We start from the raw sequence: 22,335 nt of genomic DNA, 5'->3' as shown, positions 1-22,335 counted from the left end.
AGTCAAAAGAATGGTATAAGAAAAGGCTGTGAAGAGATTCTAAGGTCACACAATCTTCCCTATGACATTGAAAGATTATTGGAGCCTGTAATACTGTTTTCAGAGGTTCAAACATTTTAAAAGAATTCTCACTAACATCACCTCAGTGAGTCCTACTGAGGATACCCAGACCAATTAGGAATACCCTTTTGTTTTGGAGAGACCAAACAAAAGTAGAATCTTAATTAATATTTCATATCTTCTGCCTTTAATGGCTACTCTTTAACTCTTCTTGACTTTGAATTTTTACTAAGTTCTTCTCATTAAAATACTTTCTGTATTTCCAGTAGCTCCAGGCCCATTCACCTCACCAATTCTTTAGAGAGCATTACAAATCAGGTGTTAATTTAAACTTAGATTTAGAACTTATCAAACAGATTCTAGCTAAAACTCAAAAATAAAAATTTATAATTTACAGTAATTGTAATAAAATGTGATAAAAGAATACAGTTTGAGAGCATTTAGAAAAAGATAGATTCTGGGTTTAAATCTTCTCAGGACTCAGATTTCCTAAGAATGGTTTTCCTAAAACTTTCTTAAAATAACTTATCGGAGAGTTACTTACTGGGAGTGGTATATTACCTTTGGGAGTAATGTCCCTGAGGCAAACGTACCTCAACAACACCTCCTCTCTTTTTGTTGATTTTTTTTCCTCCTTTTCCTAGTCTTTTACATTTAGCACTCTCCCCTTCTTTCTGTCCTTACTCCCAACTCTTCCCTTGACTCTCTACTCCTTTCTTCTATATTCTTCTTTGATTCTTGCCTTTCTTTTTTTCTACCTTTGCTGTAGATTTGCCAATGAGATACATGGGGATAATCCTTTTGATAGCTGTTATATAGCTCCAGAGGCTGCTGATCTCTTAGTTTAAGGACTCTATTATTCAGTAGATGATCTGATATCTCAGATACTGCCTCACCCTCTTTTTTGTGTAGTTGTCAGTGTCTCCAGTAAGAAACTGATTTACCATAAAGTATCAAGTTGATATACACTTTGTCCTCTGAGAATTTTAAACCAAGTCTTGGTGTTTTCTTTTTTGTGAAAGAGGTTTTTTATTTTGTTTTCCTTCTTCCATAAATGTCAGATATTGTTCCTACAAAGAGTAAATATCTTTTTAAAAATTATTTATTTGGTTGTGCTGGGTCTTAGTTGCGGCAGGCAGGCTCCTTAGTTGCAGCTCGCGGGCTCCTTAGTTGTTGCATGCATGTGGGATCTAGTTCCCTGACCAGGGATCAAACCCGGGCCTCCTGCATTGGGAGCATGGAGTCTTATCGACTGCACCACCAGGGAAGTCCCCAAAAGTAAATATCTTAGCAAAGGGATTTAGGATCTGGGGAACTGTCTTTATGCCATTATGTTCTAGTTAATGTTAATCCAGTGGTTTAGTTTAAGTTTTAAACTATTTAATATTTTGGAGAAAGTTAAAGTTTTGTTTCTTAAGTTTAGGATATCTTCAGTGCTCAGAGGTGTGCTGATAACAGCCAAAATGTACAATTAATTTGTGGTTATGAAAATAAAGTTATTTTTCCTCTAAAACAACTCAAAAAAATTTTTTTAAACATTTGTAGGGTGAATTAGGGAATACTTACCCTGGAAAAGTAGTGGTAACTTACTGGCCTGCAGAATTTAGAAATAGTTTGGGTCCTCATGGTGAATAAATATTATCAGGGAAGTTCAAGTATGTAGAAACTGTCCAGGGTTTCCAAAATCTCTTGTCTTACCCGAACTAGTTCTTTCACTTAAGTTTTCATTCAGAAATTGAATGGAAGCCTTGCCATATGCGTATTTAATATCTTGAGAGATGTGGGTCTGGTTCTTTACCAAATCTTTTCAGTTATTTGAGGTGATAACTAGACATTAACTTACTCTCTTAAAATATATAAGGTTTGAATACATTTCATTCTTACCAGCTTTTAAACATGTTTAGAAAATTTTGCTTTGCTTTCCACAGTGTTAATCTTAAGAAGAATAAAATATTTTGTTAATTATGAAAGCACAAGGTATTCTGAAGTCAGTGGGTAAAATGATTTGACTGGAGAAGATTCCTCTAGGAGACTTCTAAGAGGAGGCCAAAAAGGAAGGTTGGAGCCTTGGTTACCAGGCTAAGGAATTTGAACTTGATGTCCTTTAAGCACTAGGAGGATCTGGCCATGGGTAACACTGAGGTTTTTTGAGTGAAGGTGCTATACCAAAATACGTGTTTTGGAAAAATCAATCTATGTGCTCTATAAGGGCAAAGTAAAGGAGTAAAGAGACTGGGATTGGAGAGGTGATTTAGGCTATTTTGGTAATTGAATTTACTAGATTTTGATCAATGGAAAAATGTTCTCAATATCAAAGTTGAATTTTTGGGGAAACGAGGTTTGAGTTTCAGGAATTCCCTGGTGGTCCAGTGGTTAGGACTCGGCGCTTTCACTGCCTGGGCCCAGGTTCGATCCCTGGTCTGGGAACTAAGATCCTGCAAGCCTGCACGGTGTGGCCAAAAAAAAAAGGAGGTTTTTTAATTGAGAAAAAGTTCTCTGTTCTGGGTTAAACACTGTTTGTAGATTTGTCAGTTTTTAATTATAACAATGTGGCATTTAGTTCTGTGGTAGTCACATAGGTAAATGTATTTTTCATACTAAATATTACTGCTTATGTTTAAAATTCACCTGTTTTCTTAAACATTTCCATGTATTTTTATATTTACTATACACTTCTGAATATATTTGTTTTAACAAACGATGGTTTTATTTGGTTTTCCAGTACCTTTTCTATCAAGATAAAAGTGGCAACTGAGCCTGAACAGGTTTTTTTGGAATTGAGTGTTTGGTTATTAGTGGTGTTACATAATAGTGAGCGTCTATAAAATAGAGTAGAATCTCGGTTGGAGTTTACATACTGGTTTAGAATAATTGCTGCTCTGTTAAAGTAACTTTCTATTGGAGAAAAGCTTTCTTCCCTTCTTGACTCAGTTGTTACCCTGTATACCTTAGATTATTCCTCAATGAGGTTTTACTAAGTTAACTAATTTGCTAGCACTTAGCTTTTTTATTTTCATACAAAACATAGTTTTTTTCCCCTCACTGCCTTTCAGCAGTTGAAATTTTCCAGAAAAATCTCACTAAGTAGTTCCTGGATTTAAATTTTGTATTGGATTACTGTTTAGGAACTCTGGTTTGGGATTACTGTTTAGGAACTCTAACATTTGGGATTAGAACTGGCTTAGTTGTGTATAGCTTAAGATTTGTATGGAAACTTACTCTAAAATAAATAAAATGAAATTTGAAATGGGTTTTTAAGATGCCTTTCTTAAGACTTCTTCACGTTAATGGATTTCTCAATAGAGACATCAGAAGTATGTTTAAAATATATGTATGTATGTGCACGTGTCTGTATGTGTACCATTTTTCCAGGCTCAGTGCTGTGCTAATACTCTAATGAAACTCAAAGGCTTCCATTAACCATTGATTAACTCTTCAAATCAATTTTGTTAGATATTGTTAGCTGGTCGGTGACGACTTTATTATATTCCATTTTATTGAATGACTGTGGGAAGAATCACTTTATCTCCTTGTTTAAAATAAGGATTCTGGTGAGAATATAACAAAGGAAAGTGTTTGCTCTCTTCTCTGTTGTGCATGGTAATTTTGGATGTGTTTGGTGTATGTGTTTGAAAGATATGTAGGCTTTTAAACAAATTACAAAACAATGAGATATGAGAGATTGCTATGACAAAAAATTCTGTATGGTTTTAATAATTTGGAGGCCTTGTTCATGTAATAGTCATGCTGTAGATTGAAAGTATTTTTAAAAATCACACAAAAGGAGATGCAACCTGAATTAGTAAAAATACTAAATTTATATAAAATATACAAAATGTACATGTATGGGTAGAAGAATTTAGCTTAAAATTCAGTGAAATTTGATCACAAATACTGTTGACAAGAGATTGACCGAAAACTTGATGAGTTGCTTTATTTGCTGTAGCAAAAATCTAAAAGGCAGAATCTTTTGGACTATCGTTTAGAACTCGATATAATAGAATTTGACCAGAGAAGAGCTGAAGATGGACCTTACTTTAAAAGAAAAAAATCAATGGTCGGTTCCAATATTTGTACAGTGGTCCTTATATTTTCATAATTCTTTGTTTATAAAGTACCCTGATCATCTCTCCTATGAGTCAGTCATACTGATTGCAGTCAGTAAAAGTGCTGGATTTGGCAGCATGGATAGTTATGGTCAGAGTTCAGGTGAATACTTTCGTTTATCAGGCTGTAAGTACTCTCAAGTGGCACATCCCAGCCTTTTCTCTCTCCATGCCTACAAGTGCACAGCCCCCATACCCAGCAGTAGAAGTTGCTAGGAAATTGATCCCTGAAGAGTTGTTTATGTTGCCATTTTGGCCTGCTAGTGTCAACTAAGTGCCTGAAATCATTTGATTTTCTCATCATATGAAGTATGGTGTATACATTTAGAAAACAGACCTAGGATTAATTTTCTTGCCTTTTTTTAAAAAATAAATTTATTTATTTATTTATTTTTGGCTGTGTTGGGTCTTCGTTGCGGGCTTTCTCTAGTTGCGGCGAACAGGGGCTACTCTTCGTTGCAGTGCGCTTGCTTCTCATCGCAGTGGCTTCTCATTGTGGGGCACGAGCTCTAGGTGTGTGGGCTTCAGTAGTTGTGGCACACGGGCTCAGTAGTTGTGGCTCGCAGGCTCTAGAGCACAGGTTCAGTAGTTGTGGCGCACGAGCCTAGTTGCTTCGCGGCATGTGGGATCTTCCCGGACCAGGGCTTGAACCTGTGTCCCCTTCATTGACAAGCGGATTCTTAACCACTGCACCACCTTTTTTTTTTTTTTTTTTGTTATAGCATCATTTCAGTGTTCTGATTTGGAACTATGCTCCAGAATAACTTACTAGAGAGCTGGGGGAAAATGTCACAGGCCGAAAAGGTAACCTAGATCAATTCAACAAAATTTTTGTATTTTGAGAGATTACTAAAAATGGACCAAGATGTATATTACTCTCCAACACATGGTCCCCACTCTCAGATAATTTATAGCCTAGTGTGAGATACAGATGTATACATAAATGTATAATAGAAGGCAAAATACTCTTAGATGTTACATTTCAGGGTAAAAATTTAGAGAGACTTACAGGCAGAAAGGGTGGAAAGGAAGGAAGTCTTCAGATCCTTCTTTACTTACAGGAAGAGTTAAAAAAACAAAAAAGAAACCCAACAAGGTAGGGGATTGGTGGTGTGGAGGGGAAAATTTTTATAGAGACATTTTCCACACAAAATAAGATTTTCACAAATGTGCAGCTCCTCATTCACTTTATTCTACATACATTAATTGTAAAACTATAGTGCTTTGTTCCAGGCATGGTGCTGGATTCTGAGGGTTCAAGGCTGAAGACTAGGTCCTCCTGCAAAGAATTCACAGTCCAGTTTAGGGTTACAGATATTAATTGACAACAATGAAGAAACAGTACGATAAAAGTATATACAAAGTATGGTGAGACTGCAGAAATTGTTTTCAGATGTTTTTCCCAAAATTGGGTTTTGGACGTTTTACTTTAAACATGAAGGAATGAAGTTAGGCTTTTATGAAGCAGTTTGAGAGCCCTGATTTTTAACTGTTTACTGCTTTTGGCTGATAAGAACCATTGAATCAGATGCTACCAAGTTATGTTTGGTCTTTAGAGATTGACCTGCTTTTCTTAATGAATGATTTTATTTTATTGATAATTTTGCTTTATTTTTTATTAAGGCAAAATAGTAATTTGTTTAGCTGAGCAACTTTATTTTTGTAATCTCCTCGTATTCTTTTGCTACCATTCTTTATTTGGTGTGATCATGGATAATAGAAGAACAGGATACTTTGAGGATTTTCTCATCTGAAAAATGGGGCTTGATATGAGGATCACATGAGAAGATATGGGCTCCACTTTTGTGTACAGATGTTTTGTATTTATTAAACACAGTTGAACCAGGAATACGGTGGGTTGGTGGTGGTGGTGTTTTTGGGTTTTTTTTTGTGGTACACGGGCCTCTCACTGTTGTGGCCTCTCTCGTTGTGGAGCACAGGCTCCGGACGCACAGGCTCAGCAGCCATGGCTCACAGGCCTAGCCGCTCCGCGGCATGTGGGGTCTTCCTGGACCGGGGCACAAACCCGTGTTCCCTGCATCGGCAGGCGGACTCTCAACCACTGCGCCACCAGGGAAGCCCGGTGTTGTTTTTTTTTAATTTATTTATTTTATTGAAGTGTAGGTGATTTACAGTGTTGTGTTAATCACTGCTGCACAGCAAAGTGATTCAGTTATACATACATATATATATATATATATATATATACACACACACACACACACACACACACACACACATTCTTTTTTAAAATATTCTTTTCCATTATGGTTTATCATCGGATTTTGAATATAGTTCTCTGTGCTGTACAGTAGGACCTTGTTTATCCATTCTGTATATAAAAGCTTACATCTGCTAACCCCAACTTACCACTCCATCCTTCCCCCAACCCCGTTTCCCTTGGCAACCACCAGTCTGTTCTCTATGTCCATGATCCTGTTTCTTAGATAGGTTCATTTGTGTCATATTTTAGATTCCACATATAAGTGATATCATATGGTATTTGTCTTTCTCTTTCTGACTTCACTTAGTATGGTAATCTCTAGTTGCATCAGATCAGTGTTCTCGTCAGGAAAAAATCAGGTTAGGTAATGGACTAGGTTGACATACATACTCTGTCACTTTTGGAAACTGGAAAGTGTATGTGGTAGCCCATTTTCAATAATGTGAATAGATCATTTTTTACAAGATAGATAATTCTTTAAGCTTTTATATGATAAATCATAGGAGGAGTGGCAAATCTTGATACTTTCTAATAAAGACTTTCTCTCCTCAGAGAATAACAATGTAAATCCATGTATCAACTATCGAGATATAACATTAAATTTTGCCATATTTGCTGATCACAGAGGTTTTAAACATTTGAAAATAGGATTATTTTTGATTTTGCTATTTTTTAGCATCTTCTGATATTTGAAGATAGACGAATACATATGATTAATTAAAGCCTAAGAAGTTGTATGTTTTTCATAGCATTGTAGACTCAAATCATGTTTAAGATGGAAGGAGCCTCTAATCATAGCCTGGGAAGATATAGATAGCCAGAGTTCTGAAAAACTGTTACATGAGCAGGAAAGGGGAACTCTCTTGTTGCGAAATACATTCATGGTTATCAGTTGTGAAAAGTTATAATGGTTCTTTTAATAGCAGCTCCAGAATAAAGTTCCATATTGGCCTTTTTAAAAACAGGTAAATAACTAGAAAAATAAGCTTTGTTTTTAAAAAACTACCTGTACTCAAACACAGCTTAAGCTTGGTAGTTGAGCAACATAACATAGCATCTGAATTGTGGGCTTTCTTTGCAACATTTTGAAAAGTGAACTACAAACCAAGATTTTGCAACAAAATAAGTAAGGAAAATCTATGGAATGTGGAGGGAAATAGCATGTGAGAAAGTCAGTTCTTTCAATTGGCTTACAAAACCTTTGCTTTCTTCCCTAGCTTGTAGGGCTTTTACATTCTTTTATATAGGATCCCTACTACTGAGCTTCTCAGTTCTGCCCCAGTGTTAAGTTCAGGAGCAAAGCAGTGCTACAGCTCCTCCAGTGGTACAGTGAGAAAATTCCAGGCAGGCTCCTACCTCAGGAAGCATGGTTTTCCTGCTTTCTAGACTTAGTTCTTTATTTTATTTTACTTGCTGTGTTAGGTCTTTGTTGCTGCGTGTGGGCTTCTCATTGCGGTGGCTTCTTCTGTTGCGAAGCACGGGCTCTAGGCATGCGGGCTTCAGTAGTTGTGGCACGTGGGCTCAGTAGTTGTGGCTCGCGGGCTCTAGAACGCAGGCTCAGTGGTTATGGCGCACGGGCTTAGTTGCTCTGCGGCATGTAGGGTCTTCCCGGACCAGGACTCGAACCCATGTCCCCTGCATTGGCAGGCGGATTCTTAAACACTGTGCCACCAGGGAAGTCCCAGTTCATTATTTTAAACAACAGTGTAACCCTAGAATTGCTGCTCTAATTGGAGATTTCATTTTGGTTAATTTTGTTGGGGAGTATTGATCAGTGTTAAATTTTGTTGGGGAGTATTGATCAGTGTTTTAAAATGCCTCTGATGTGCTTCAGAGGAACCCCCGAGGCTCTTCCTTCAGGATAGTTTAGTCTACCTCTCTGAGCCCAGTTTACTTTGCTTTGCGTTTCTTTGAGCTGCTGTAGATGATTTATTCTTCTGCCAAAAATCATAGTCAGAAAGTTAGCAGGAAAGAGATGTATCAAGCAAGAGTGGTATACTTGAAGGTGTTTTTAAGCCACCTCTCACTACAGCAGGGACAGGAAGGCAGCACAACTTGGTGATGGTCACCAATAATTCATTTTTCTCAATTTTTTCTTTTTTACTTTTTTTATCATTTATGTTGACCAATTCCTCTTTGAAACTGTGACTTTCCTTAATGAGATTAATCATACAGCTGCTTCAAAATTTTTTACCTCTATGTTGATTTAAAATTTCTTATACCCATTCTCACTTGTGAGTTCTAGTCTTTAATTTCCAACCATCTTTAGAGTATTTCCATTTAATTTTACTAACCTGTCTCCCAGATTTCCCATTTTTTCCATTGTATTACTATTCTCCTGAACTTTGGAAGCTTGGAGTCTTGAAAGCCCCTTATCTCTTTCATCAAGTCTCTTGTAAAGTCATGTGTCTTCCTGTGCACAGCCTCTTCACCTTGTCCATTTTTACTGCCACCTTTTAAACTTTTTGGGGTTTTTTTTGCGGTACGCAGGCCTCTACTGCTGTGGCCTCTCCTGTTGCGGAGCACAGGCTCCGGACGTGCAGGCTCAGCGGCCATGGCTCACGGGCCCAGCCGCTCTGCGGCATGTGGGATCTTCCCAGACCGGGGCACGAACCTGTGTCCCCTGCATCGGCAGGCGGACTCTCAACCACTGCGCCACCAGGGAAGCCCTACTGTCACCTTTTTATTCTGCTGGATTTCACTTCACATCTAAATTATTTCAGTAGTCTTTCGACTGGATCTCCTTTATCTAGATCACCTTTCTCCTCTAATCCATCTAGTACAAACTGATTAAAGTATCACTTGTTTTGTTGCTTTCCTGGTAAAAATACTATTCTCCTGCATTACTATTAAGATCAAGTTTAAGTTTTGGCCCTGAAAGTGGCCCACTTTTGCTTATCCTTTGTGTCTCCCACTGCTCTTTGAGATCATCTCCTTCATTAAGCAGGGTGCTGTGTGCGATTCTTCGTACATACCATGTCTGTGGTTTTCTCCTTGCTTTTGTAAATGTTCTGGACCATGCTGTGGTATCACCGTACCCCGCACCCCCCACCCCAGTCTATGCAAATTTCTGGATTTGTTCGGAAAAGCTTCCCTGATTCCCCCAAGTGTGTTGTTTCTTGTTTCCTTTAAAAAAAAAAAAAAAAAAAGTTTCTTTCTGGATATTTTTCATCTTTCCCCAGTTAGATTATGAGCCCTTTGAAAATAGGGACTCAGCCTTTTCTACTTTTGATTTTGTGCTTGGCAGTTTGGATGGGTATTCAGTAAACATTAAATTTGTGAGCTTATTCTAAGTAAGAAACTCAACTAGTGTGTTAATATAGTGCAAACTTGTGTGTTCAAAGATGGTTTTAACTTTTGAGATGTTTTTTTCCTTTGCTAGTTTCTTAGGTTCAATTGAAGTCAATCCTTGGCAGTTATTTTTATTCTGTAAATTTGGTAAATTTTTGATTAAATAAATTTTGATGAATTGATTTTCTGTTTAAAGATCATTGCTTCCTAGAAGATTTAGTAATTCCTCAAAATGTTTACAAAGTTATCAGTTAATGTGATTCCAAGAAACTAAATAGTCAAAATGTGATGAATATGTTGTTCAGTATATTCCTGGGAACAACACACCAATGATTCTCGCCTCCATGCCTGCCAGATAAAAGTATTTGAATGTAATAGACTTCCTCTTAAGATGTTGAAAGAGTGGTCTCTTGAGAGTTTGAATCAAGATGAAAAAACAATTCAGTAGTGTGACTATAACTAAAATACTTAACTGTTCTTCAAGAATAACTTAACAGATCTGTAGATTTATTAGAGGACAACTGAAAGGCTGCTATGGAAGATAAACTGAAAAGATTTTATTTTGAACTTGGAGAAGATATGCACAAATAAACTGTATTAGGGTCTCTACTTCAAACTTGAGGATTTTGTGTGTGTGTTGTAGGCGGGGGTGTGTGAAAACAAAAGGAAGTCTGCTCATTCAGTAGTGCCAAAATCAAGGTGATATTAAAAAATTGCTTGTGTATATTTTCATCTTCTGTTTTGAATTTGAGCTCATGGAAGATAACAACCACATTTGCCTGCTGTTCCATGTCTTTGTGCCACTGTCAGAAGCAGAGTTCTAGGCCTGAAAGACCCGAAGAGCAAATGAATATGGCATTTTATATGTTCTAATCAGAGACACTACCTGGATGGAAAGTTAGCTGCAAACATTTGTATGTGTGCTGTTCTTAATAAAATGAATATTCTCTTAAAGAATAAAGGAAATTAATACGTAATTATAAGACTGTTTCTTATGCCAATTGTATTGCATGATTCTGTGCTTTGAACATTATAGCATGCTGGCAAAACAAAGGATCTGAGAGCTGGTAAAGCAAAAAAAAAAAAAAGGAGGAAGAATTGGTCTAGAATACCACTAATAAAAATGGTGCTGTTTTCTGCTGTCTTTGGAGAAGTAGGCACCCTCAAAATACTCATGAGTATATTGTGATTAGAGAGAAAATAGCAACTTTACTTTCAAGCAGGTTATAAATATTCATCAATTCAAGAGACAAATATATTGTTCATTTACTTAATTTTAAGCACTTTTTGTTTTCCATCATTTCTTTCATGTTTATATCATCTTCTGCTTGGTTTTCTCCTGTTTCTCTGCTTAAGTAGTATTTTAGAGTTTCATTTCTTTTTTGACTTTCTGTTGCTATGAGAGATACCTTTTAAAAATCTTCCAGAGTATTGAATATTTTCCATGTTTCTCCTACGTATTTTTATCGAAGGACAGTGTCTTTATAAGAATTTTGTTAGTACCTCTTTTCAAAAGCAGACAGCAAAAAAGACTGCCTTACCTTGTTGTAAAAGAGCAGCCTTGTTGACCTTCTGAGCACATAAGTCAGGGGTAAGAAATCCATATTTCTATTAAGAAAAAACATTGACAGGAAAAAAAAATCAGTACAGTAAATAGCATATTGTATGACATGTAGTGGGAGGAGAAGGAAAATGATAGAAATAGAAAGGGTAAAATAATTCAGTCTTAATGGCAAGCTTGAAAGTGTTTTTTGGTTTTGTTTTTACTTATTAAGAAGTGGTGAGATGCCATCATTAGAAGAGACTGTTGTTTTCATTCTTTCTTAAAGAAGCCAGAAACATAATTTGAGAAAGAAGAGCTATATTATTCCTAATGCCTAAATGTTCTTCTTGGAAACTCTTTCATTGTTTTCAGCCCCTTTCCCCCCTTCTAAAATAATAGCTTAATCTTCTGGTGTAGTTTGGTGCTATTTGGAACCAAAGAAAATAATGACAATAATTTTAACTCTGAAACTTTTTAACTCTGAAAGACTTTTAAATGAATAAATCCATAAGTTCATTAAGAATGAACATTTTTTAATTTAAACTTTAAAAGTAAAATTTTAAATGTACAGCCTGCAATTTTAAGATAAGTTTACAGATTGGATTTCATAATTGGAGTTATCTCTTCATAATTATATGCCCTTTCCAAAGGCTGTAGACAGCAAATCATATACCTTGTACCTTGTCTGAGAAGCATAACCTTCTAGAACCTAAAGTACCGTTTATACAAGAGCAATGTGAAATAATTTTAGGATGGGATTCTATTCTACTTTCAAAGCAGACCATATACCATCTAGCAACATATTATAATATTGTCAGAAATCATTTATATATGAATACCTTCATATACTTAAAGATGAAAATGTCATTTTAAGTCTCACAGACCTGGGATCATTCTTATAGTAAGGGGGCTATGTTAGTTTTACTTTCCTGCTGCCTTTTAACTCAAATGGTAGAATAATCAATCTGCTTTCTAGTTGAGATTCTTTTAGAATAAACTGTTTAATGAAGAGTGTCCAGTTTTAGATCTTTGTGGGATGGTGTTTCATATCTTCCAAAGATCACACTGGTAGTAGTTTTCCCTAGTATATCAGGTGGCGAGAGGCTTAAGAGGATCATTGCATCTGTCTTGGTGATTGATTTTTGGAAGAGTCTGGAAGATGATCTATCCGAACTTTCTCAAGTTTAACTTTCAAGCTGTGATACTTTTCTTAAAGTTATTTCTGTACATTAATCAATGAGGAAAATTTCTTAGAGGGCTTATTGTGAAGCTTGAGGTAGAAGCTCCCCCATCATCTTGCCTGCTCCAGCCTTCCCCCTTGTGTTATGTCTATCTACAGTACTTGGCATATGACTGTGAGGTGTTTTATGGTGTTTTAATTAAAGTGTTACTGAGGAAGCACTGGCATGTTCAGATCTGGCACTGTCTAGTATGTATAGTGAATGAAACTTCTTTTGGAACTGAATCTTAGTTATCATCCCTTCTTTGAAGTCAAGGGGAGAATATTTCATTAAAATTATGTCTTGCTTGTTGTCTTATATATATTCTTTTTAGATAGAAAGGTAAAGTTTAAGAGACATTGAGCAGATGCTGAATTGTTGCAACTCCAGATCCTAGAGCCCATGTCACACCCACTCTCAGTCTAGCAAAAAGTAGTAAAAGACATTTGGAATCCCTTTTCCCCCATCCAACCTTGACTATTAAGACTGACAGCAAGAATTTAGCAATTAGAAATACTGCGTACTTTGTTCTCCTACCTTTCAACAAGAATCAGCATGTAAAGTTGAAGTTTCCTGACCAGAATTTGGAAGACTATAATGTGACTCCCTGGGCCTTGATTCCAGAAGAAGGAGCTCTCTGAATATGCGTTTACTAGTTGGTGGTGAATTCGTGAGTCGCCAACTATTAGGCCTTTATGTCCAGATATTATCTCAATTTATGGAGTAAGGTCCCTGAGTTCTCCTCTTTCCTTCCACAGGGCAAGCAGGAGGACTTCAAGACGACAGTTCTGGAGGGTATGGAGACGGCCAAGCATCAGGTGAGGGTGGCATTAGATGCTTGCCACTTAGCAAGAGCCGCCAAGTCAGGGTTTGATGCTTGCAAGTGTTTTTGGCTGTAGTACCCACATTTTAGCCAGAAGCGCAGGGGAACTTTAACCCACAGGACAGAGTAGTATAATAGGAGAAAGTGTAGACAGAACAAAGGCAAGCAAAACCTTTTGAAGTCCTCAGGCCGATCTCAGCCCTCCACTCTTCTTCATGTTTTTGAGGAGATGGCGGGTACTTTTCTCCCCAGCAGCCTTTATAGTAAAAGTAAACATGATATAAAACATAGACTTAGAAATCATGGGACCTTTACAAAGAAAAATAACTTTATACACAGAGGGGAAGCCATAGGCTGAAAAACAGGATGGAAAGGCCTTCTAGGATTAGTCAGAGGAACTATGTGGGCAAGAGAAATGGTTGTTAAGTGGTATTGGATACAGTTTTTTCAGTTAACATTACATAGTTAATCATTTTGCAGTTTAAACATTTTGTTTCTCACATGAAAATTAATCTTTGTTAAAAACTCTGCTTGAAGTGCTGTTTCTTTTCAGACCAAACTATGAGATTTTAACTTTTGGAAAAAGTAAAGGGTTAAATGATTTATAGGGGCCTATCTGGAACAGTTAAAGTTTGTTCCAAGAATCCAAAGTAGAATATCTGGATTTCATCCTTTACCTCTTAAAGGATGCAATTGTGTGTGCCAGTGCTCAAAACTAGTTTATATATACATTTTGATAGACTTGGAATAGGTATCACTTATGGAGTTTGTCACTTTTGAACTCTTAAGTCTACTTTAAAATTATTTGTTTATTATAGTTTGTGTACAGCAGGTCCAGGGAATATTTTGTATTTTACTCTCTTAGATCAAAAATAGTTCAATGTTAATACAGAAATTAGTACTTAGGGGATCCAGAATGTTAGAAGTAGACTTCTTTAAATGCTATTTGAAGGATTGGAGGTTGATAATCAGTACATGGTTGTCTTAGAGGAGTTAAAATTCTCTTTCAGAGTCTGTATCTGATAGATAAATCTTCAAGAATGCTTTTCATCAAATGATGCACAATTGGATCTTCCAAGGAACTGTTGAGGGTCAGGGATAGCCTTTAGAGCTTTAATCTTGAAGAAATAAATTGAGTTTTCTTGTTTCTTTTTGTTTTGTTTTTACATGAGTAATAAATAAGTTTACTCTTTTGCTTAAGTAAACAACATGTTGTATTGCTGAAAGTAAAAGCAGACTTTCTTATAGAACTGTGGTGCTACTGACTTAATATTAGTAGAACATGAGTTTTAAGTGTTTCCAGGAATGGTGGTGACTATTCTGAACCCTTCAAGGTCTCTTCTTTAGATTTTCACCTTGTTCAGAAGCATGTATTTGTGAGATGATCAGTCAGAGTTAGAAACGTATGCTTATAAGTGATCAATGTTATTCTCTTAACAGAACCAAATGACCGTCATGAGTATCTTGGGACCAGGATCACATCTTGACTTTTAAAAAATCATAGCAAGTTGGTGTTTACATCCTAAATCTTGAAAGTTAGAAGGGAACTTGAGGTCATCTTGCCTAGCTTTCTGCCTTCAAATAGGTGGTATTTGTATCACCCCTGTTTTATCAGGTCCTGAAACACAAAGTTAAATGACTCGACCAGGAATATACCCAACTGTGGAGGAGTGAAAACCCAGAGGTCTCGTTTCTTATGCGTATACTATTCCTTACACCTTCCCTTATAGAATCATTTAAAGTGTGCGTTTACGCTGAAAATAAAAAATCTAAAGCATAAGAAATCATAGGATTTTCCTCTTTTTCCTTTTTCTCTCTTCTCCCCCTATTCTTTATTCTTTTATTTTTAAACTATTATAAGACTGGATATGGTGCATCTAAACTTACTAATTTTAGGAAGTTTATATGTGCATCCTATCAGGCTCTTGTTTTCCCTCTTTAGCTAGAAATCTAATTGTAGTTCATTTTCTCTACGTTAATAAAGGGGGAAAAAAGGCAAGAAACTCATGGAGGCCTTCTTTTCTGTGTTTATATCTCTCTTACTTCATTCAAGATGCTACCTGTATTATATCAGAATCGGGGGGAAATGATTTCATGGAATAGCAGTCCTATATACTCACTTCCCTCCCCTCCTTTTTTCTGCCTAATTGATATATCCGGAAAGATCTAAATTAGTCCCTTAAATATTTAACTACTTTTACTGTGTTTTGAGGGAAAGCATTAGCCAATCAGACCATTAGAAAAGGCAATTATGCTTTAGCATGACTGCATTTTGAAAGGTGATGCTGGAAATTTCCTGTGTTAAGTGGTGAGAAAGAGGAATTGAACAGAGGGCAAGATTGGTATGTAGGCAGCCTTGGGGCTTTTAAAAAATTAAGGTAGCATCTTTGAAATATTCTAAATTTCCAGAATACCAGACTCTGTTAAGTACACACAAACACCAAAGTATAAAACTGTATTCCAGAGCCAAGTGTAAATACTTCTGAATTATATGTACTACTGCTACTTTTAATCAGGATGTTATACTGAAGACAATTGTATTCTGTAAGATTCTTCCCTCTAAAGGAGATACTTGAGTTAGATTATCCAGAATGGTTTGTTAGTTCATTTTGAAATATTTTATAGAAAGAATGTTTTGATTTACCTTCTGAGCAGTTTAGTTTCCAAATTAACATTTTTTGTTTCCTTGGAAAAAAGTTAGATTTTTTCATCTTGCACACTTTTCACCTTGATTTTGATAATGGTTTCCTTCTTTGGAATAGTAATTTTCATCCCTAAAAACCAGAAGGAAGGCAATAATTACTGAGTTTTTAGGGACCATTTTTCATTTTTTAAAAATTTATTTTTAAGAATAATTGGGGTTGTTTTTAGATGTTATATAGAAGATAGAGATGGAGAACAGTGTTATTCCACATATACATTAATGTTACAACTTTTGGCTTCTTTAATTCCTTTTGTTAAACTTTTGATGTTTGATTCAAAGATAATTTAAAACTGTCATGACTCATATAAAATTTCTTAATTGTTACATATTTCCCAAATTAGCCAACTATATTGGAGTGATTTCTGTTGATAAGAACACTTGGAATGAGGAACCAAATATAATGTAAAATTTAGTGCTTTTTCCCCACGTGGTTTTTCTGGCTGTCATTGACAATAGTATTTTGCAGTAGGATTGATGTTCATTGACCACTTATTAAACATATATATAGAAGATAATATAGCTAAGAAAGAAAACTACCCTGTTTTGGGGAGGGAGAAGTAGAGTTTACAGAGTTCATTGGTTGTCTTATTAATAGTATACATTCATGAAATATACCAAGAAGTAACCTATTAAGAGGTATTTGGTCCAAATACTCAGGATTATTGGGTAGATAATGCTTCTTATAAATGTGACATGTTTTGGGACTTGGCTTTGTTTTTTTATTTTGATTTGGGGGTACAGGACTGGGGACATCAGAGCTGTATAGTTGGGGCTTCCCTGGTGGCGCAGTGGTTAAGAATCTGCCTGCCAACGCAGGGGACATGGGTTTGATCCCTGGTCCGGGAAGATCCCACATGCCGCGGAGCAAGTCCGCGTGCAGCAACAAAGATCCAACACAGCCAAAAAATAAATTAAAAAAAAAAAAGCTGTATAGTTTTAGAAGCTTTCAAATTACTGAAATAACCTATACATCTGATAGTCAGCATTTCTTCTTTTCATGCCTTAATTTCATGCTTCACCCTCCACAATATGGCTGTTACTGATTATTTTTTTCCTTAAGGAGTAATTAATTCTCCTGACAGTCTTTAATTTTAGGTTGAGATTCATTAAATGTGAGGATTATTGATTTGATCTACTGTTGTGAATACAGTATTTGTGCCCTCATAATCTACTGTGAATGGATGAATTTTTCTTCTTGTCTCCAACAACAGTATTTCTTAATGTACAGCCCACAGTAGCATTAGACATTTTTGCTTAACCTCTTGTTAACCATTATTTTTTCCTAGATAGTGTTTGGATGTCTTTGTGGAAACAACACCTCAATAGCTTAGCTATAATTTTCTAAGTTACATCTTTACCTGCTTTGTTCTTCTTCTTCTTTTTTTTTTAAACATCTTTATTGGAGTATAATTGCTTTACAATGGTGTGTTAGTTTCTGCTTTATAACAAAGTGAATCAGCTCTACATATACATATATCCCCATATCTCCTCCCTCTTGCGTCTCCCTCCCACCCTCCCTACCCCACTGCCCCATCCCACCCCTCTAGGTGGTCACAAAGCACCGAGCTGATCTCCCTGTGCTATGTGGCTGCTTCCCACTAGCTATCTGTTTTCTATTTGATAGTATATATAAGTCCGTGCCACTCTCTCACTTCGTCCCAGCTTAGCCTTCCCCCTCCCCGTGTCCTCAAGTCCATTCTCTACATCTGTGTCTTTATTCCTGTACTGCCCTTGGGTTCTTCAGAACCTTTTTTTTTTTCTTTTTTAGATTCCATATTATATGTGTTAGCATACGGTATTTATTTTTCTCTTCCTGACTTACTTCACTCTGTATGACAATCTCTATGTCCATCCACCTCACTACAAATAACTCGATTTCGTTTCTTTTATGGCTGATTAATATTCCATTGTATATATGTGCCACATCTTCTTTATCCATTCATCTGTCGATGAACAACTAGGTTGCTTCCATGTCCTGGCTGTTGTAAATAGAGCTGCAGTGAACATTGTGGTACATGACTCTTTTTGAATTATGGTTTTCTCAGGGTATATGCCTAGTAGTGGGATTGCTGGGTCGTATGGTAGTTCTATTTTTAGTTTTTTAAGGAACCTCCATACGGTTCTCCATAGTGGGTATATCAATTTACATTCCCACCAACAGTGCAAGAGGGTTCCCTTTTCTCCACACCCTCTCCAGCATTTATTGTTTGTAGATTTTTTTGATGATGGCCATTCTGACTGGTGTGAGGTGATACCTCATTGTAGTTTTGATTTGCATTTCTCTAATGATTAGTGATGTTGAGCATCCTTTCATGTGTTTGTTGGCAATCTGTATATCTTTGGAGAAATGTCTATTTAGGTATTCTGCCCGTTTTTGGATTGGGTTGTTTGTTTTTTTGATATTGAGCTGCATGAGCTGCTTGTAAATTTTGGAGATTAATCCTTTGTCAGTTGCTTCATTTGCAAATATTTTCTCCCGTTCTGAGGGTTGTCTTTTCATCTTGTTTATATTTTCCTTTGCTGTGCAAGAGCTTTTAAGTTTCATTAGGTCCCATTTGTTTATTTTTATTTCCATTTCTCTAGGAGGTGGGTCAAAAAGGATCTTGCTGTGATTTATGTCATAGAGTGTTCTACCTAGGTTTTCCTCTAAGCGTTTTATAGTGTCTGGCCTTACATTTAGGTCTTTAATCCATTTTGAGTTAATTTTTTTGTATGGTGTTAGGCGGTGTTCTAATTTCATTCTTTTACATGTAGCTATCCAGTTTTCCCAGCACCACTTATTGAAGAGGCTGTCTTTTCTCCTTTGTATATTCTTGCCTCCTTTATCAAAAATAAGGTAACCATAAGTGCGTGGGTTTATCTCTGGGCTTTCTATCCTGTTCCATTGATCTATATTTCTGTTTTTGTGCCAGTACCATACTGTCCTGATTACTGTAGCTTTGTAGTATAGTCTGAAGTCAGCGAGCCTGATTCCTCCAGCTCCATTTTTCTTTCTCAAGATTGCTTTGGCTATTCGGGGTCTTTTGTGTTTCCATACAAATTGTGAAATTTTTTGTTCTAGTTCTGTGAAAACTGCCATTGGTAGTTTGATAGGGATTGCCTTGAATCTGTAGATTGCTTTGGGTAAGATAGTCATTTTCACATTGTTGATTCTTCCAATCCAAGAACATGGTGTATCTCTCCATCTGTTTGTATTGTCTTTAATTTCAGTGTCTTATAGTTTTCTGCATACGGGTCTTTTGTCTACTTAGGTAGGTTTATTCCTAGGTATTTTATTCTTTTAGTTGCAGTGGTAAATGGGAGTGTTTCCTTAATTTCTCTTTCAGATTTTTCATCATTAGTGTATAGGAATGCAAGAGATTTCTGTGCATTAATTTTGTATCCTTCTACTTTACCAAATTCATTGATTAGCTCTAGTAGTTTTCTGGTAGCATCTTTAGGATTCTCTGTGTGTGGTATCATGTCATCTGCAAACAGTGACAGCTTTACTTCTTTTCTGATTTGGATTCCTTTTATTTCTTTTTCTTCTCTGATTGCTGTGGCTAAAAATTCCGAAACTATGTTGAATAATAGTGGTGAGAGTGGACAACCTTGTCTTAATCCTGATCTTAGAGGAAATGTTTTCAGTTTTTCACCATTGGGAATGATGTTGGCTGTGGGTTTGTCATATATGGCCTTTATTATGTTGAGGTAAGTTCCCTCTATGCTTACTTTCTGGAGGGTTTTTATCATAAATGGGTGTTGAATTTGGTTGAAAGCTTTTTCTGCATCTATGGAGATGATCATATGGTTTTTCTCCTTCAGTTTGTTAATATGGTTTATCACATTGATCAATTTGCGTATACTGAGGAATCCCTGCATTCCTGCGATAAACCCCACTTGATCATGGTGTGTGATTCTTTTAATGTGCTGTTGGATTCTGTTTGCCAGTATTTTGTTGAGGATTTTTGCATCTATGTTCATCAGTGATATTGGCCTGTAGTTTTCTTTCTTTGTGACATCTTTGTCTGGTTTTGGTATCAGGGTGATGGTGGCCTTGTAGAATGAGTTTGGGAGTGTTCCTCCCTCTGCTGTATTTTGGAAGAGTTTGAGAAGGATAGATGTTAGCTCTTCTCTAAATGTTTGATAGAATTCGCCTGTTTAGCCATCTGGTCCTGGGCTTTTGTTTGTTGGAAGATTTTTTTTTTTTTTTTGCGGTACGCAGGCCTCTCACTCTTGTGGCCTCTCCCATCGTGGAGCACAGGGTCCGGACGCACAGGCCCAGCGGCCATGGCTCACGGGCCCAGCCTCTCCGCGGCATGTGGGATCCTCCCGGACTGGGGCACGAACCCGCGTCCCCTGCATCGGCAGGTGGACTCCCAACCACTGCGCCACCAGGGAAGCCCTGTTGGAAGATTTTTAATCACAGTTTCAATTTCACTGCTTGTGATTGGTCTGTTTATATTTTCTATTTCTTCCTGGTTCAGTCTCGGAAGGTTGTGCTTTTCTAACAATTTGTCCATTTCTTCCAGGGTGTCCATTTTATTGGCATATAGTTGATTGTAGTAATCGCTCATGATCCTTTGTATTTCTGCAGTGTCAGTTGTTACTTCTTTTTCATTTCTTATTCTGTTGATTTGAGTCTTCTGCCTTTTTTTCTTGAGTCTGGCTAATGGTTTATCGATTTTGTTTATCTTCTCAAAGAACCAGCTTTTAGTTTTATTGATCTTTGCTATTGTTTCCTTCATTTCTTTTTCATTTATTTCTGATCTGATCTTTATGATTTCTTTCCTTCTGCTAACTTTGGGGGTTTTTTGTTCTTCTTTCTCTAATTGCTTTAGGTGTAAGGTTAGGTGGTTTATTTGAGATGTTTCTTGTTTCTTGAGGTAGGATTGTATTGCTATAAACTTCCCTCTTAGAACTGCTTTTGCTGCATCCCATAGGTTTTGGGTCATCACGTTTTTATTGTCATTTGTTTCTAGGTATTTTTTTATTTCACCTTTGATTTCTTCAGTGATCTCTTGGTTATTAAGTAGTGTATTGTTTAGCCTCCGTGTGTTTGTATTTTTTACAGATTTTTCCCTGTAATTGATATCTAGTCTCATAGCACTGTGGTCAGAAAAGATACTTGATATGATTTCAATTTTCTTAAATTTACTAAGGCTTGATTTGTGACCCAGTATATGATCTTTCCTGGAGAATGTTCCATGAGCACTTGAGCAGAAAGTGTATTCTGTTGTTTTTGGATGGAATGTCCTATAAATATCAATTAAGTCCATCTTGTTTAATGTATCATTTAAAGCTTGTGTTTCCTTATTTCATTTTGGATGATCTGTCCATTGGTGAAAATGGGGTGGTAAAGCTTCCTACTATGATTCTGTTACTGTCGATTTCCTCTTTTATGGCTGTTAGCATTTGCCTTATGTATTGAGGTGATCCTCTGTTGCGTGCATAAATATTTAAATTGTTATATCTTCTTCTTGGAGTGATCCCTTTATCATTATGTGTGTTCTTCTTTGTCTCTTGTAATGGTCTTTGTTTTAAAGTCTATTTTGTTTGTATGTTATTTGTTGTTTTTCCCTTGCTGCTTTTGTCTGATGTGAGAATTGCTACTCCAGCTTTCTTGCGATTTCCATTTGCATGGAATATCTTTTTCCATCCCCTCACTTTCAGTGTATGTGTCCCTAGGTGTGAAGTGGGTCTCTTTTAGACAGCATATATACGGGTCTTGTTTTTGTATCCGTTCAGCCAGTCTGTGTCTTTTGGTGGGAGTGTTTATTCCATTTACATTTAAGGTAATTATCGATATGTGTGTTCCTGTGACCATTTTCTTAATTGTTTTTGGTTTGTTATTGTAGGTCTTTTCCTTCTCTTGTGTTTCCTGCCTAGAGAAGTTCCTTTACCATTTGTTGTAAAGCTGGTTTGGTGGTGCTGAATTCTCTTAGCTTTTGCTTGTCTGTAAAGGTTTTAATTTCTCCATCAAATCTGAATGAGATCCTTGCTGGGTGGAGTAATCTTGATTGTAGGTTTTTCCCTTTCATCACTTTAAATATGTCTTGCCACTCCCATCTGGCTTGCAGAGTTTCTGCTGAAAGATCAGCTGTTAACCTTATGGGGATTCCCTTGTATGTTATTTGTTGTTTTTCCCTTGCTGCTTTTTTTTTTTTTTGCAGTACGTGGGCCTCTCCCGTCGCGGAGCACAGGCTCCGGACACGCAGGCTTAGCAGCCATGGCTCACAGGCCTAGCCGCTCCATGGCATGTGGGATCTTCCCGGACCGGGGCACGAACCCGTGTCCCCTGCATTAGCAGGCGGACTCTCAACCACTGCGCCACCAGGGAAGCCCTCCCTTGCTGCTTTTAATATTTTTTCTTTGTATTTAATTT

General features: G+C 36.8%; 1 protein-coding gene across 2 annotated transcripts in view; it reads left to right on the top strand.

Annotated features, from left to right (window-relative positions):
* The window catches only part of KDM1A (lysine demethylase 1A), a 64,177-nt gene that overhangs the window by 9,074 nt on the left and 32,768 nt on the right, over positions 1-22,335 (top strand). The window contains exon 3 of one of the 2 annotated variants that reach the window (XM_082862321.1): positions 13,203-13,262. The exons of the other annotated variant lie outside the window; for it this stretch is intronic. Within the exon in view, the coding sequence (XP_082718447.1) occupies positions 13,203-13,262 (60 nt within the window). The remainder of the gene's footprint in view (positions 1-13,202; positions 13,263-22,335) is intronic. 2 annotated transcript variants of the gene reach the window in all.

The sequence above is a fragment of the Leucopleurus acutus genome (genome assembly GCF_964270905.1).
Source record: "Leucopleurus acutus genome assembly, chromosome: 2".
NCBI classification, from domain to species: Eukaryota; Metazoa; Chordata; class Mammalia; order Artiodactyla; family Delphinidae; genus Leucopleurus; species Leucopleurus acutus.
The sequence above is the reverse complement of the archived record's forward strand: the minus strand, read 5'-3'. Positions and strand labels throughout refer to the sequence as shown.